General features: G+C 40.2%; 1 protein-coding gene across 1 annotated transcript in view; it reads right to left on the bottom strand.

The window, feature by feature from the left end:
• Nucleotides 1-18,289, bottom strand: part of MYO7B (myosin VIIB) — a 129,007-nt gene that overhangs the window by 82,986 nt on the left and 27,732 nt on the right. The window contains exons 9-14 of the mRNA XM_027854723.1: nucleotides 17,572-17,648; nucleotides 13,615-13,734; nucleotides 10,795-10,937; nucleotides 9,827-10,037; nucleotides 8,857-8,992; nucleotides 3,442-3,605 (exon numbers count right to left, since the gene is read on the bottom strand). Coding sequence (XP_027710524.1) covers nucleotides 3,442-3,605; nucleotides 8,857-8,992; nucleotides 9,827-10,037; nucleotides 10,795-10,937; nucleotides 13,615-13,734; nucleotides 17,572-17,648 — 851 coding nt within the window. The remainder of the gene's footprint in view (nucleotides 1-3,441; nucleotides 3,606-8,856; nucleotides 8,993-9,826; nucleotides 10,038-10,794; nucleotides 10,938-13,614; nucleotides 13,735-17,571; nucleotides 17,649-18,289) is intronic.

The following is an 18,289-nucleotide window of genomic DNA, read 5'->3' as shown; positions in this document are numbered from 1 at the left end:
GGAAAGGAAAGGAAAGGAAAGGAAAGGAAAGGAAAGGAAAGGAAAGGAAAGGAAAGGAAAGGAAAGGAAAGGAAAGGAAAGGAAAGGAAAGGAAAGGAAAGGAAAGGAAAAGAGGGAGGGAGGAAGGGAGGAAGGGAGAGGGAAAAGAAGGAAAAAAGGGAAGGGAGGGAGGGGTGAGTTGTGCGAGATTGGGAGAAGATAATGAGCCCAGTTTTAGACATGTAGAGTTTGAGGTGTTGGCAAAATTACAGAAATGTGAGTTATTTTTATTACTAATATTGAAATATTGAATAATAATCTATGAAGGTGAATTAGTTTATAAGACCTTTGCTTTCTGCGAAGAAAGTGTGAGAGTATTGGGTGACTGTGATGGTGCTAAAAATGGGCTAAAAAAGGCTTAAAAAAGAACCCCAGCAAATGAGGAGTGCTGAAGACAATTTTCCAGCTCACAATGTTGCTGTCTGGCCTCGCTAGACAGAATTTCTAGGTGCTGTTTTCTAGAGTCAGTCTGACTCCTTTGTTCTCACGGTGAAACAATAGTGCCCTCTTGTGGCTGATGCCTTAAAACCAGGGCCAGTACCTTTGAGTTCACAGTGGAGTTTCTGAGGAGTGAACTGATGAGTTCCCCAAAGCAATTTGACCGAGGCACCTTTTTGATGAGAGCTTGCTGGGTCTATCTGAGGTGAAACCATAGAGTAGGGCAACGTTTGTCAGCTCAATCTAGAGCTCAGACGCCATCTAGTTTACTCCCCTCCACCACCACTCCATTTTACATATGAAGAAACTGAGGTTACAGGCCTTAAAGTCACAAATCTGAGATGCATTGGGAAGTTTATCTTCACCCCAAAATACTTTCACCTTCTAAATTCTATCATGGGATCACCCCTCAGTGAGAATGGCTTGGACAGCCCCCTCTCCTAACAGAGGACCCCTGTGGTAAGACCATCTTCTATGCCTCCAATTCAATTGTTTGCTTGATAGGAAAAAAAAAATTTCTAGTTATAGCTCTAATAGTGAACACGTGGTTTGTTAACATCCTCTAGAAAGAAAATGTCTCCTTGTGGAGATTTGCTCTGCAAGGATTGATAGCCTGTAAAACTGCTGAGAATGAAACCAGAGGAAAAGGGCTTCAGCTTCAGCGTGAAGATTCTAAGCTTGCCAGTGAGAGGCAGAGTGCTAGATTTTGTCAGAGGACCGGGGTTCAAGGTTTTATTCTGCCATTTGCCACTCCGTTACCTTTAGCCTCACTGGTCTCAGTTTCCTCATCTGTAAAATGGGGGAGTTGGGTAATCTGACTTCTCTAAGGTCCTTCCTAGCTCTAAATATACAATCCCAAACACCTACAATAAGGTAAGATTTCTAGTACAAGGAATTCAAAGGAAATGTATCCTTCCTGAAAGCTTTTTTTAAAAAAATGTCCTAAGATTTAGAGCTAAAAAAAGGATTTCTAGCCCAACACTCTCATTTTACGTATCCTCATATGAAACTTGGAACCGAAGCCCAGAAAAGTCAGAGTTAGACTCATCCAGGGTCTAGCAGATGATAGACAGGTAGCAAAGTAAGGATTCAAAACCAGCCTGACTATTCCACATCTCACGCTTTCAGGCCACACCACAGACAGAAGCCCTTGTATAGATTCTAACTACCCTAAAATGATTTGGGACCAGTTCTGACTACTGGCAGGAGAAGAGACTAATTAACTATTTATTCCTGGAATCAATTTTTATCTCACATAGGAGCTGGTTTTGGTGAGTGTTTCTCTTCTTGCCTCAATTCACACCATCTGGGAAATAATGAAACCTAACCTTGGAACCTTCCATCTACATATGTCTTAACATCTGCCAGACACAGACACAAAGGGTATCTCATGACAGGTGTAGAAACTTTGGCTGCTTTTACTCTGCATAAGAGGGGACCCACGGCACCAAGGCTAGGTGAAAGGATCCCTATGAAGGGGTCTTAACTTGAGATCTGTGAAGAACTTCTTCTCCTTCTCCTCCTTCTCCTCCTCCTCCTCCTCCTCATTCTTCTTCTTTTTCACGTTTTGAGAACTATACAAGATGTTCCAAAAGTCTTGGGCTTCTGGAACACCTTGTATTTTAATATAAGTGGTTTCTCTTATAATCCTATGTATTTTTCCCACGTTTAAAAACATGATTCTGAGAAAGGATCATGAGAAAGGCTTCACTAGGCTGCCCAGGGGGCCAATGACAAACAAGGTTAAGGCCCCGTCTTAGTGGAAGAATCATGACCCAAGACCCCAGCACCTCTTGAGTTTGGAGTCACACTGGTTTTTCATACAAAAGATTCCTCTCATACCCTGCCTCCTTGAAGAGTCTCTCCAGACCAGATCATCCCTTCTCCCTATTTAGCCAGACTGCTGGCCACACACTTCCACGCTAAATCCTTGCTCTTGAGTGGTTCTTTAACTATTTAACATGTATTTGCCTAGTCTACACAACTAGACTGCAAGCTCCTTGAGGACAGACCATATCTCATTATATTTTGTAATCCCTGCATTGCCCAGCACAGGCCTCCATGTGCTCAGTAACTGGTGAATTGAGCTGAATGGGGGAGGTGTAGGCAATTTTCTTTTGTTTTGTTTTGTTTTTTGTTTTGCTAGGCAATGGGGTTAAGTGACTTGTCCAGGGTCACACAGCTAGTAAGTGTTATGTGTCTGAGGTCGGATTTCAACTCAGGTCCTCCTGACTCCAGGGTCAGTGCTCTATCCACTGTGCCACCTACCTGTCCCAGGTGGAAGCAATTTTCAATGAGGGGTTACCTGGGGGGGTGGGAGGGGGGTTACATTTTCTCTCTCAGTTCCCAGGGAGTTCTATGCACAGTGAGCCCTCGGGTCCCATTTAAAAGTCCTGGGGGCAATAGGAACAGAGGATGAGGCCTTGCCTGAGACTCCTCAATATTGCCAACAGAAGTCCCTTGTTCTTCCCTGCCCAGCATTCTCTGCTTTCCAGGCGCTGGAACTTTTTCATCAGGTGACATTCTTATGACTTCAAACAGCTGTGTTAATTTGGGACCAACTGAGGCCATTATTACCCAACACATGATGTTCTGGGGGGTGGGGGTGGAGAGAGCAGACAGCTGCAGTGCATTCACCTGGATATCCACATCCCCAGACAAGCCCATGCCCAATTATGTTTTACCCATAGAAACATATACATAATGACATATACTCCCACCTCCACAGCCACAGAAATGTTATGCCTTTACATATGTATGGAACTTTACCACTGTCTTTTGCATTTAAATGTATTACCTTGTCTGGAGTCTCACAATAGCTGGTAAAGGCAAGTATTATACAGATTGCAAAACAGAAGCATAACCTCATCCCAACACCCTCAAGACCTAGTATGGGAGTTGGGAATGTAATAAAAAGTGATCTTAGCTCCTGGGCCAATCATAACCTCCAAACAGCAAACTTACCTTAGAGAGTGAGTCTGAAGACCTAGACAGACGGATGGTCCCATGGCGTAGCTTGATCTGGGAAGGTTCCAACTGGAAAATTTGGTTCAGAAACTTATTTTGAGATGAATATACCAGTTTGATGATATCAGTACTCAGAACATCACGATTCTTCTCCAAGAAACCTGTCAGGAGAATAAGCCCATCTTAATGACCATAGATTCAAACTAGGGGAAAAGTAAGAGGGAGGGTGGCATCTTATTCACCAATTTCCCCTACTTGTTATACCTTCTAGCCTTTTTCTCTCCAACACTTTGCCAAAATGCCCTACATGCTCATTTTTCTTCAGAAAATCAGACATAATTCATCACTAGACCACAAAAATTCACATAATAAATGATTCACAAATTCCTTAGAAGTTTGAGTCTATGCTCTAGTACTTATCAGGAGAGGTATAAAATGATGATGATAATGGTGGTGGTGGTGATGATGAGAGAGAGAAAAAGAAAGAGATTGAGAGAAGGAGAAAGAGAATGAGGCAGAGAAAAGCAGAGTGAGAGAGAGAGAGAGAAAGAGGGCAAAGGATGGAGCAGAGAAAGATTATACACACATACATATATATGTATATATAATGAAATGTGATTGGGGGAATAAACTGTAAGAGGAGATGGGAGGGTAGAGTAATTAAGGATGCCAGTAGAGGGAATGAATGGCATTGGCAAAAAGAAGGGCCACTAAGATTTTCATTAGACTGGAACAAAGAGAAAACAAAGGACCATGGGGAGGGGTTTGGAAGTAGGGAATAGAAGAGAACAGGTAGCTCAAGCCTAGATGGCCTGAATTTTGTCAAGAAAGCAGGACACAATGTCCTCTGCTGAGAGGGAATGGGGTTGGAGTAATGTAGGGGGCACGAGGAGAAAGGAAAGAAAGTTTGGATTAGCCATCGTGGAAATAAAAGGGCTGCTTTTGCTGAGCAGTAAGAGCTCAACCGAGGCTAGATAACCCAGTCAACACAGTTGTATGACTCTTTTCATCAGAATGCAAGTGGGGGCAGATAAGCTGGATGCTACAGTCACCCCAGTGTTGAGGACTGGCCAAGTATGGATGTAACAGCAGAGGACAGTACATAGTTAAATTGGCTAACCAGGAGGTCAAGATGTTGAAGAGAAGAAAGTGTAGGTAGAGCAGGGGTGATAGACTAGGAAAACAGTGAGGGGTAAGGTTACTGGAGTTCCCAGTAAGGATACATTTAGAAGGAATGAAACATGAAGCAGAGGGAGAGAGATAGAAAGATCAGAGGTATAGTAAATGGGGAAAATAGAAACATCTCCCTCATCAATATTATAGGCAGTCTGGGAGGTACTAGCTGGTGATAAAAATCAGTAAACTTCGTGTATATATATATATGTATCTGTATACATATATATAATATGTACAATATACACATGTATATGTATATATACATATATATAATATGTATAATATACACATATTCATCTATATATGCACATATAATGTATGATAAAGCTTATTTTATTTCTTTTTGAGAAGGTTTGGACAAATTTCACTCCCTTTTATGCCACTTAAATTATGTTTGGATCAACCATCCCACCTTTTGATTTCTCCACCATAAGGGTAAATCGTAGCATTTAGAGATACAAGAGACCTTAGAGAAGGGTCCATTTAAAGACGCAAGGGACCATCTGTAAAATGAGGTGTCGAAATTCCGCATTTTACAGATTAGGAAAACTGAGGCCCAGCAAGATTAAGTGACTTGCTCAATACTGGCCATAAATTACAGAGCCAGGATTTGACCCAATGTCCTTTGACTCCAAACCCAATGCTTTTTCCACTAGAAACTGAGGTCCAGAGATGTTAAGTGATTTAAATAAGATTGCACCGAGCCAAGATTTGAGCCCAGGTCTTCTGACTATCAAACTATTATGCTATCATATTGGATTCTTACTTTGAGGTCTGCTTATGTGTGGGCAGGGGTCCTTTGGAAATGCCAAATCTAAAGCATTTCTGTGGAAAGCCCTGAGCAATACATCCAGCTGTCAGAGAGAGCTCTATTCCCACTCTCTGTCAGTCCATAATCTAAAACTCTCTGTGCAGAAGGATAGAAACAGCTCAATCAGGTCAAAGTATGGTTTTATATTCAAAATCAACTCTACCCGGAGATGATAATGAGCCTATTGTTAAATGTTAAACTGACAGAAGCATGGACTAAAACAGACATGGGAAAACTCTTTAACCTCCAGAGTCTAGAAGGGGTAGGAGGAGGAGCAAGATGAGGTGGAGGTGTGAAGAAAAGGGGACGCCATTGATAAGGATGAGGAGAGGGGAAGGGCAAAGAAGGGAGCAGGCAGAGAGTAAGGGGAAGGAAAAAGTGAAGGTTGGAGGATACGATGGGAGAAAGGGAAACAGTACAATGTAGTGGGGCTATGGCTTCTAGTCCTAACTCTGCTGCTAATTAGCTGTGTGGCATCAAATAAGCACAACCTCTCTGGGGGCTCAGTTTCTTTATCTATAAAATGGGGGTGATAATGCTTTCCTTATTTGCCTCCCAAGTACAATAAAGGTATTGTGATCAAGAAAATTTATGCAAAAGTATTTTGGAAAAAATTAAGTACTATACAAATGTGGAATAAATCCTTTACAAGTGTAGAGTGGTGGACAGAACACTGAGCCTGGAGTTAGAGAGGCTGGAGTTTAAATCTTGCCTCAGAAACACTCTGTGAGACTGGGGAAATCACTTAATCTCTCCTAGCCTCAGTTTCCTCATCTATAAAATGAGGGGGTGGGAACAATGACCTCCAAGATCTGTTTCAGTCCTAAATCTATGATCCTATGATTATACTTCATGATTCTCTCCTTTCCATGGACCACATTCCCATATCCATTTATTTCTAATGATGTCTCTGTTTCTTTTTTAAAATTTTAATATTTTTTCAATTACATGTAAAAACAATCTTTAACTTTTGTTTTTTAATTAATTATTTATTTTTAGTTAGCAACAATCACTTCCATAAGATTTTGAGTTTTAAATTTTTCTCCCCTCCCTCTCCTCTCCCCTCCCCAAGACTGCATGCAATCTGATATAGGTTCTATATATACATTTCTATTAAACATATTTTCACATTAGTCTTGTTGTAAGGAAGAATTAGAACCAATAGGAGGAACCACAAGAGGAAACAAAACAAAACAGAAGAAAAAAAAGAGCAAATACTATGTTTTGATCTGCATTCAAACTCCATAGTTCTTTCTTTGGATGTGGATAGCATTTTCCATCACGAGACTTTTGGAGATGTCTTAGATCCTTGCATTGTTGAGAAGGGCTAAGTCTATCAAAGTTAGTCATCATACAACATGGCTGTTACTGTGTACAACATTCTCCTGGTTCTGCTCACTTCACTCAACATCAGTACATCCAGGTTTTTCTGAAGTCTGCCTGCTCATCATTTCTTACAGCACAATAGTATTCCATCATATTCATATGCCACAACTTGTTCACCCATTCCCCAATTGATGGGCATCCCCCCAATTTCCAATTCTTTGCTACTACAAAAAGAGCTGCTGTAAATATTTTTGTACATGTGGGTCCTTTTCCCATTTTTATGATCTCTTTGGGATATAGCCCTAGAAGTTAACCTTTTTTTTTGTTTCATTTTTTTTTTATAATTTTGAGTTCTAAATTCTCATCCATTCTCCTTCCTCTCTCCCCTTAATGAGAAGGCAAGTAATTTGATATAGGTTATACAGGTATAGTCATGCAAAACATATTTTCATATTAGTCATGTTGTGAAAGAAAATACAGATCAAAAAATCCCCAAGAAAAATAAAGTTAATAAAAAGTATGCTTCAATCTGCATACATCAGCTCTTTCTCTGGAGGTGGGTAGCATTTTTCAGCATGAGTACTTTGGAATTGTCTTGAATCATTGTATTGCTGAGAAAAGCTAAATCGTTCACAGTTGATCATCGTACAATATTGCTGTTACTGTGTATACTGTTATCCTGGTTTTGCTCATTTCACTTTGCATCAGTTCATGTAAGTCTTCCCAGGTTTTTCTGAAACCACCCTGCTCATCAATTCTTGTTAGCACAATAGTATTCCATCTTAATCATATACCACAGCTTGTTCAGCAATTTCCCAAATGATGGACATTCCCCTGATTTCTAATTCTTTGCCACCACAACAAGAGCAGCTATAAATATTCTTATATGTATAAGTCCTTTCCCTTTCTTTTTTAATCTCTTTAGGGTACAGATTTAGTAGTAGTATTGCTAGGTCAAAGTATGTATATCTTTATTTAAATACCCCTTGCACTAAGAACACCCAAACATACCCTAATATATGTTCCTTTCAGAAACCTGGAACAAGGGTGACATGGGAGAACCTCTGTACCACTATATCCTTAGGGCTGTCAGAATATAAATGTACAGAAATTGTCCCACTTTTTCATTTATCTCATTGAAATTAATCCAAATCATCCCAAGTTCCTCATTTCTCCAACAAAATGATACACAGACAATCCTGGAACTCCAGCCTTAGGTCCAGCTGTCTTTGTTGGCTAGTGAGTTATAGCAAACTCAACCAGCTCATTATGTCTAGTTGGCATCAGAGCACCAGACCATGCTTCAGATCCCATCTAACCTTGACCATGTTGCAATCAGTAATGCCTCCATGGTTTTGCCCTCCCTTACTTTCCACCTCACGCTCTTGCTCTGGGCTCAATAATTAAACAAATACAATATAGTTATCCCTTCCACATTGAGGGGGTTAGGGGCACAGCACCCCCACTATCTGGATAATCCACATAAAATTTTTGGCCTTCTCTTTGTACCAGAGAAGAAGTCTGAATTATTATGGTGTTAAAAGATCAACATGTTGATATTATATAATACAATGCATATATTTTATGCATTTCTGAGTTTCTAAACTTTTTCTGCTGGCTTTTGCATGTCGTCTGCAGCTTCCACAAAACTCACAAAAAATTCACATCTAATTTCTTATGCCGACCACAATATATCAAAACCACGATGGGGAAAAATATGATGTGGAAGGGATAACTATACTACCATGTCAATTGACTGTTCTGTTGATCAACTTACCTTTCCTATGATTTCCTAGATATTTCCTTCCTTGGCTACTCTTCCCATAAATGTATTATCTCTCCCTATTAGGACCTAAGCTCCTTAATTAAGGGCAGGGACTATTTTGCTTGCTTATGTTTTTATCTCCAACTTATTACAGTGCCTGAGAAATAGTAAGTACTTATTCAATTCTTTTTCATCCACCTACTCATTCGTTTATTCATTCATTCCTCCCATTCCTCATTGTTTGAATAGAAAAATATACAAATCTCACTCTCCCTTCCCTTCCCATCCTAGCCCCCACCTCAGCTACCAGTATAAAGAGACTGACAACACTTACCTTCGGTCTTATAATGAACCAAACCAGCAAAATGAACAATGCCAAATTTCATGTCGTGAATGTTCTTGGGCGCCACATATATTTTGTTATTGCTATGGAGATGGTTCATTTTTTGTAACATGGTGACCTCTGTGCCCTGGAAGAAGCACACATATACAGGACATTGGGATAATGACAACTAATCATTAGTGGATTAGTTAAACTACTCATTGTGACCTGAGAACTCAGTAACTCCATGGGGCAATAGAAACTAGGATTTAGAATTATAGAATATCAAAGCTAAAAGAAATCACAAAGACCTTCTATTCCACTCTTTTCATTTCAGGGATGAGAAAACTCAGGCCCGGAGAGATGGTGGTACTTATCTGACATCATGCAATGAGTCAGTAACAGAGCTATACTAAAACAATAAGCTTCCTGACTCATAGCCCACTTCTTTTTTCATTACTGCCCTCACAGAATATCAGAACTTGAAGGAAATTCAGAGAAGATCTGTTCCCAAGTGGTATCTAAAGAGGAATCCCTCTACAACATCCCCAACAAGTGGTTGTCCAGCTTTAGTGAATAGGAGCTAACTACTTTCTAAGGCAATCCCAAAGCCTAAGCAAAAAAGGAAAATGGCCACTTTGGTCAGATCCCCCAAACCTCACAAATATGACACATCAACTAATAAGCCACCCCAGATTGTCTTCTGAAAGTGCTGGTCATAACCACATCTGGGCTGGGAGACATACATCACTAAGCCATCTCAGGATTTGACTTAATTCTTTGAGACTTAAGTGAAAATCCACTAATGATTCCATGATATCAGGAGGAAGAATGACTTCCTACAATTATTTGATAAACCTTTTGCAACTTTAGGCACACAGAGACCACTTAAAAGTGATTTTTTGAAGGTGATAAAGATGAATGATCCCAAATCTGAGTGTGACTGATAGCTGTATCCCACTGAGACAGGTGGGACACTCACCTTAGGGAATTTGCTCTCCTCATCCATCAATGAGATGATGTTCATTGGTTTGAGAGCTAGTAGGTCCAAAGTGAGTCGATTGTCATTGAAATGAATGTAGTTCCAGGCAATGTTCTCTGCATGGTACTCTTCCTGCTCCATTTTGAAGACATGGCAGACAAAGAATTGTTGGAGATGCTCATTGGCAAAATTGATGCACAGTTGCTCAAAGCTGTGGGGGCAACCCCAGTGGGATCATTAGTCCTGCCTTTCAGGATGTTACTTTGGTTTTTCCTCTAGAGAAAAGCTTCCCCAATTTTTATTATTCTACAGCATGCCAGAGTGTTCTTGTTAGGACATCATAAAGAAGATGAGTTATCATGGCCTACCCTGTGCAACTATCCATGCATCCAACTGTCTGTCCATCCATATTTTTTATCCCCAAAAATACCATACACACATACATATTTAAACACACATTGCTTATCACAAACATTCATATAATATCTCACATATATCATATCAAAACTAAATTTCCCTCTTTGTAACTTTCACTCGTTGTTCCTAGGTTTGACCACTGGGGCCAAGCAGAATAAATTTAGTCCCTCTTCCACGTCATTACCTTCATTTACTTGAAGACGGCTATCACGTCCCCCAACTAAGTCTTCTCTTGCCCAGGTTAAACACCCCCAGTTCCTTTAAATGGTCCTCACTTGGCTGCTGCTCAAGGCCCTTTACCCTCCTGATTGCCCTCTACCTTATCAATGTTCTTCCCAAAATAATGGCATCTGGAACTGAATTTTATACTCTAGATGTGATATGCTTCAGATCACAGTGTCAAGAGGACCACTCAGGAAGGAAAGGCATGACTAGAATCTCCCTACGACCACTAGGAAAACAATGCAGGAAAGAGCTACTAATCCAACTGGTTCTCTTTCTCTGCTCACCACCTCTCCCAATTCCTGAGAAACAAATTGGGACCATCGTACCTATTTGTATGAAAGTTTTCAAAGCCAAATATGTCCAGGAGGCCAATGGACCTGCGCACATCCTGAGGGTCTTTGGAGGGTTCCTTGAAGATTGCAGCATTGATCTTCTTGACTATCCATAGGAAGAGATGCCCATAAATTCCCTGGAAATAAGGTGGTGAGCAACTAAGGCATTGAAGTAGAATATGGATGAGTCAGATAAAGTCACTTTCTCTAATCTGTCTTGTGTACAAGTTGAGACTGACATGCTCTGAGCAAATCATGGAGTGACATATTTGACTTTAATCAGCTAATTAGCAGTATTTCTTGATTACCTCTGATCAAATATAATAACATGTAAATAGCTTTGTAAACAAATTCTAAAGTACTGTATAATGCTAGCAACTATCATTATTAATTATTATTATTATCCAGAACTTTGCTAAGTGCTGTGTAGTGTACACAGTAGATGAAACTTGACTATAAAGTAATGAAGACTGATTTTTAATTAAAAAATATATACACTTATATTTTTAAGGTAGTCATACTGGGAAGATATGTGTGTGGTGTGGTGTGGTATAGGGTGTGGTGTGTGTATGTGTGTGTGTGTGTGAGAGAGAGAGAGGCCTGGGCCTCTCCAACCTTTGATTATGTGAAGGATGTGGCTACCCACACCCCCACACTGAGCAGGAGTCATCAACAACAATCCCTCAGGCAAGATGATCATCTCCCAGGTGAAAGATCAGCCTATTAAACATGGCTCTGGCAAATATCTCGTTGGCAATGCCTAAGAGACCCCTCCTCCCCTGTGACTGTTACAGGATAACCTATCTCCTTTTCCTTTATAGAAATGGACAATGGTGGCATCCTTGAACTCTTGGGGCATAACTTCTTCTTGCCACATAACCTAGAAGATTTCAGTCAGCTTTTGTGTGAGCGATGCCTTATAAATCTCTGCTGAAATAGAATCAGCACCAGACTCTTTGCCACACAAGAGGAATCTAATGGCATTCAAACCCTCTTCTTTACTAGGAAGTTTGGCTAGAGAGGGATTGACTTCAACCTGAGGTATAAGGTCAATGGCTTCAACATTGACTGTTGTCAATCTGTTGAGAACTTTGTGGAAGTGTTGGCCCATCTCCCCAGAATCAAGTCCCTTATCACTAATCAATGTGGCTCCATTAGAGCTGAATAGTTGAGATACACCATAGATCTTTGGCCCACAAATAGCCTTCAAGGCATCATAAAAGTGCTTTGGATTGTTACTATCATCATAAAACAGAATATTATAATGATGATGTGAAAGACTTAGCTACTCTGATCAATACAATGGTCCATGACAGTTCCAAAGGACTTATGATGAAAAAATACTGTCTACCTCCAAAAAGAGAACTGATGAACTCTGAGTGCAGATGGAAGCATTTTCTCATTTTATTTTTCTTGCCTTTTTTGTTGTAATATAGGTAATGCGGAAATATTTTGTATGATTTCACATGAATAATGGGTATAATATTGTTTGCCTTCTCAATAGGTGGGGGAGAGGCTATAGAGAGGGAGAGAATTTGGAACTCAAAAATTTTAAAAATGAATGTTAAAAAAGAATTAAGAGAAACAATTTAAAACAAGGTCCAAATTCACTACTTAGAATGAATTTGAAAATGAGAATAAAAAATGAATAAAAGGTGGGGAAAATGAATGCATTTTCACTCATTCATTCATATAATCAAATGCTAAGGGCAATGAAGACTGGAGTAGTTGTGGTAGGCTTAATGCAGAAGGTAGGACTCAAATTGGACCTTGAATTTGAGCTAGATTTCAACCATAATAATTGCTAAACAACTATATGAGATAGGTGTTATTAATACCTACATTTTACAGATGAGAAAACTAAGATTGAGAGAGGTTAGGTGGCTTACTCAAGGTCACACAGTTAGTAAATGTCTGTGGCAGGATTTAAATTCAGATTTACCTGACTCCAAATCCAACACTCCATCTATCCACTATTCTACCCAGGAATTAGTATGGCATATTTGGAGTGTATTGACTTGACCAAAGCAGAAGGTGTATTCAAATACTTAGAGTAGAAAGAGTTATGAGTAGAGGGAGATAAGGTTGGATCAGTCAGATTACAGATGTCCTCAAGAGCCAGAGAGAGAGTAGTGAAGTATATATGGAGAAGGGTTGGGATAGGGGAGAATGACAAGGAAAGAGAAATGAAAAAAAGGTACGGCTAAAAGACATGTCGATATGAAGTGGTGAACACCTTAGGACATTGTACATCATGGTATGTTGTAAATAAGTAATGAGAGAGCTTACATCAAAGGACAGCATTAAAAGTCTAGGGTGAAATGTATTGAGGGACAATTTCTAATCATACTGCTGGGATATGAGAACAGATGGAGTTGTATAAGGATGGAAGCAACATAGGGGAGGTTATGAGAAATAATATTGGGAGGAGAAAGGAAAGTCTGGGGAATATTTGGGAAGGTCCTATGCAAGAGAATGTTGCTGAAGTAAAAATAACAGAACAGATACAATTCTCAGTCATTCTGATGAAGTGGGGATCAGATCTGTCAAAATGGAAGAGCTCAGGGCAAGGGAAGAATGTATGAATGTATGAAATAGACCCAAGAATGTGGCACTAGGGAGTGAGAGATATGGTTTGAATCCGTTCTGACTCCTTTCAGTTACCTGAAGGACACACAAAAAGCGGAAGAGGTCATTTCCAATGCCATGAAATATGTTAAAAGAGAAAAAGGACTGAATATTCCCAATATGAAACCGTAGAGGAAGTTGGGAAGGACCAGAGAAGGATGGATAAGAAATATGAAATCTTTCCACCTTGACCAAAGCATCTCGTCGGTCGCTGGACTGGAGTATGTTCAGTGGTCGGAAGACGCCTTCCCCGCGGACGATGATGTAGTGATTGGTCAAACACGTCTGGAGGTCCATAGCCTTCACCTGTGTAAATACCAGCAGAGCAACAGGGCATCATTCTTTTTTTCTTTTCTTTTCTTTTCTTTTTTTTTGTTTTTGTTTTAGGCAATTGGGGTTAAGTGACTTGCCCAGGGTCACACAGCTAGTAAGTGTCAAGTGTTTGGTCTGAGGCTGCGTTTGAACTCAGGTCCTCCTGACTTCAGGGCTGGTGCTCTATCCACTGCACCACCTAGCTGCCCCTGGGCATCACTCTTTAAGGGGAAAAAAGGATTATCTTTGAACAGAGTTGTGGCTACTGAGCCACCTGTAGGCATGAACTCAGAGCTGATTTTATAATGATCACTCAACAAGTATTTATTAAATGTTTATTGCAATGTGCTAAGAGCTAGGAATTCAAAGAAAATGGTAAAAATAGTCCTTGCCCTTAAGGTGCTTACATTCTAATGAGGAAGATGACATAAATAAATAGGTATAGACAAGATGCATAGAAAATAGAAAGTAACCTTAGAGCAAGGAAATAAGCATTTATTAAGCACCTGCTATGTATTGGCACTGCCCTAAGCACTTTACAAATATTATCTCATTTGAGACTTTCAACGACCGTGGAAGGTAGGTGCTATTAATCATCCCTATTTTATAGTTGAGGAAACTGAAGCAGACAGAGATTAAGTGATTTTCCCAGGGTCACACAGCTAGCAAATATCTGATGTTGAATTTGAACTCAGGTTTTCCTGACTTCCGTCCAAGCACTCTAGCCATTGCACCACCTAGCTGCCTCTAGAAGTAGGCAGCGGAGGGGTTGGGGGGCGGGGTGTGCAAGGGGGAGGGGAGGAGACCAGAAAAGGCCTCCTAGGTGGTTGTTTTTAAGCTGAATTTTAAAGGATTCTAAGCTGATTTTTTTTAAGGCAATCAGGGTTAAGTGACTTGCCCAGGGTCACATAGCTAGCATCTAAGCAGAATTTTTAAGGATTCTAAAAGGTGGAGGTGAGAAGGAAGAGCTTTCCAGGCAAGGGGGCAGCTAGTGCAAAGGGAGGTATATGGGATATCAAGTGTTACATGTAGGGAATAGCAAATAAGCCAGAATAGCTTGACCATGGAGTAGAATAATATGTCAAAGACTAGAAAGATAGGAAGGAACTAGGCTGTAAAGAACTTAAAATGACAAATAGAGCAGTTTACATTTGATCCTAAAGGAGTAGGAAGCCCCTGGAGTTTATTGAGGTTTTAGGAAAGTTGCTTTGGCTGCTGAGTGGAGGACAGATTGGAGTGGGGAGAGACTTGAGGCAGGGAAAACAATTACAAGGCTATTTTAGGAGACCAGGCACATGGTGATGAGGCCTTGAACTGGAGTTGGGATTGTGGAAGTAGAGAAGGAGAGGTAACTGAGAGATGGGTAAAGAAAGAAACTGTAAAATTTGGCAACTGATTAGATAGGTGGGGTGAGTTCTCATTCCTTCATCTTATTTTCCTTGTACACAGGACCACGCAACAGCAGAATGCACAGCTAGGTTAGGGATCAATGTGTTTGGGATTTTAGTTTTTATCTAGAGCCACAGTTAGAGGTCAGTCAATCAGTCAAGAAGCATTCATTAAGCACCTACTGTGTGCCAGGCACTGTGCTAAGTGCTGGGCATATAAATAAGGGCAAAAAGCCCTGTTCTCAAGGAGTTCACAGTTTAATGTGAGAGATAGCATGGAAATAGCTCTGTACAAACAAGATACATACAGGATAATTGGAGATAATAAACGCTTACTGCCAGTGCCTTCCTTGTCTAGAGGGAAGGCACCAGCTCTAAGAGGGACTGGGAAAGGCTTCTTGTGGAAGGTGAGATTTTAGCTGAAATGGGTAGGAAGCCAGGGCGGTCAGGAGATAAAGATGAGGAGGGAGAGGATCATAGTGGCTTTACCTCTAATAACAAAAATCTGGAAACAAAATACATTCCCAACAATTGGGAATGTCCACAACCGTGAAGTAATAGAATATAATTGTACTGTAAAATATGACTAATATGAAAAATTCAGAGAAGGGGGGAGGATAAAATGATGCAAAGTGAAGAAAGTAGAGCCAAAGGAACAAGGCACATAACGACCACAAATATGTACGTAAAGATAAAACTCTAGAAAGCCTCAGAACTTGTGTCAAATAAAAACAAACAACATTGGTTCTGTGCCATCAGCATTGAAGCATAGTGTCTTCCTTTCTGTAACAATCAGAAAACTGCAAAGGTAGGAAGTGGCATGTACTGTCAGTCATAGGCCCATTATTAGATGGTTTTGCTTAACTGTTTTTGGTATAGGGAGAAGAGTAGTTACAAAGTACCTAAATGAATTCGAAATGAAAGGGTCAAAATGAACACATTCCTATAAAAACACTTAAGTTAAAAATAAATAAATAAAATGCATTGCTCCAAAGTACACACATCATTTGGTAATGGTAACATTATTAGACATTAACTCCTTAGCATTATTACTTTTTAACCTAAGATAAATCTGAGGAGAGGGGACGTACAAATCAGGGAAGTTATATGCCCAGTCATAGACTATTAGGACTGGAAGGGACCTTAAAGGCCATCTGGTTCAACCCTGTCATTTTACAGATCAGGACAACTAGAGGCCATTTCCAGTTGTCCTGATCTATATCTTGCCACTGGAGCCAGATGTCTCTGGAGGAGAAAGTGAGGCTGGTGAGCACAGCCCTCCTTCAATTAAATCCAATTCACTTGTATGTCATGGCATCACCTCCCTGATGTCAAGGTCCTCTTCAAGAACAAAGGACAAAAGACAACAACAGCAACATTTTACAGATGAGGAAATTGAGGACCAGGGAGATTAGGTGCTTTGCCCAAGGTCAAACAGCTAGTAAATGGTAAAACTTGGAATAGAACTCAGGTCATGTAACTTTAAGTCTTATACTCTTTTTTTCTTTTTCTTTTTCTTTTTCTTTTTTTTTTTTTTTTTGATGAGGCAATTGGGGTTAAGTGACTTGCCCAGGGACACGCAGCTAGTAAGTGTTATGCGTCTCAGGCTGGATTTGAACTCAGATCCTCCTGACTTCAGGGCCGGTGCTCCATTCACTGCACCACCTAGATGCCCCTTTTTCTATTTTTTTAAGGCAGTTAGGTGGTGAAGTGGATAGATTGCTGGACTTGGAGTCAGGAAGACTTAAGTTTAAATCCAGCCTCAGGTTACTAGCTGTGTGATCCTGGGTAAGTCACTTAAACATTGCCTGCCTCAGTTTCTTCAACTGAAAAATGGGGATAATAATAGCACCTCCTTCCTAGGGTTGTTGTGAGGATCTGATGAGATAATAATTGCAAAGCACTTAGCACAGCTATTGGCACATAGTTGGTGCTTAATAAGGGCTAGCTATATTATTATTGCTATTATACCAATATACCACAGCTCCTCCCAAAGCTATGAAAGTGTTGGAGGGGTAGTAAGGAGGAGAAGTTTCAATGTGGGGGCAGGACAGGTCTAGAACCCGAAGTAATGGGTAAGGGTACAGCAGTGGAAACATGGGCAGTAAGAAATGTCTGAAGGTGAAAGACACGAGCAGATAAAAAAAGGAGAGGCATGGAAAACAAAATGGGAAGAGCATCAATGACAAATTTTGACAATTTCACCGTTTTGCTAAAATTAAGTTAATGCCACAAGTTCTTGCTCCCTCTTGCTACTTAAAGGCCAGGGCTATTCCTAGAACAGTCAGGAAGTCAGAGTAATCGGTGCACGCAGGTGGATAAGAGAAGTGGGGCGCAAGGGGGAAACAGCAGGCCTGGAAAGAGAAACACATGTTGGAGGATCCAACAGCCCAGAGATCTGGATCGTGGGCACATTCTCGTAAAAGTGTATGCCAGAACTTACCTCCAGTAACTTAACTGCAGCCAGGAAGTGTGGGGTTTCAATGACATCAGAGCAGTCCAGATTGTCAGAAATAGCAGCTAGAAACCAGAAATAAGAAACATCTGTGAGAAAGGTTGGCCTAGAGAATGAAGTCTCTTACCCTGAGATTTGGCCTGAAATCTCACTGTCGAAGATTATTATATCTTTGGGGTTAGGACAAGTGTCTTTAAATGTCATTCTTTAAAAAGCAAAGACCCCTGGGAGGGGTAGCATATTTAGATGTTAGTAGCTGTTGGAACCTTAATTGTGAATTAGATTAACAGATATATTTCCTCTCTGATGCCTTTCTTCCAATGAGGTTAAGGAATGAGAGAGAATTTTCCAATGAGGAAAGAAGGTTTTGGAACATTGGAGAAGGAAAAGTCTGAGGAAACCTGGGCAGCCAGGGGACAGAATGAGGACATTGGTTTCTGGGAATGGTATTAGGTGAGGGTAGTTTTGAATGTGTCAGAATGAAAAACAGAAGGTGAGGAAATGGCAGCTCCCTAGAAGTTCTCAAACTTTTTAGTTTTAGGTCCCCATTATACTCCTTAAAATTACTGAGGATGCCAAAGAGCTTTTCTTTGTGTAGGTCATATCTATTCATATTTACTATTTTAGAAATTAAAACTGATAAAAAATTTAAAATATTTAGTTCATCAAAACTTAAAATACACCTATTACATGTTAATAAAATAAC

This window comes from Vombatus ursinus, unplaced genomic scaffold (genome assembly GCF_900497805.2).
Source record: "Vombatus ursinus unplaced genomic scaffold, bare-nosed wombat genome assembly UNPS02010548.1, whole genome shotgun sequence".
NCBI classification, from domain to species: Eukaryota; Metazoa; Chordata; class Mammalia; order Diprotodontia; family Vombatidae; genus Vombatus; species Vombatus ursinus.
This window is presented reverse-complemented; position numbering and strand designations above follow the sequence as displayed.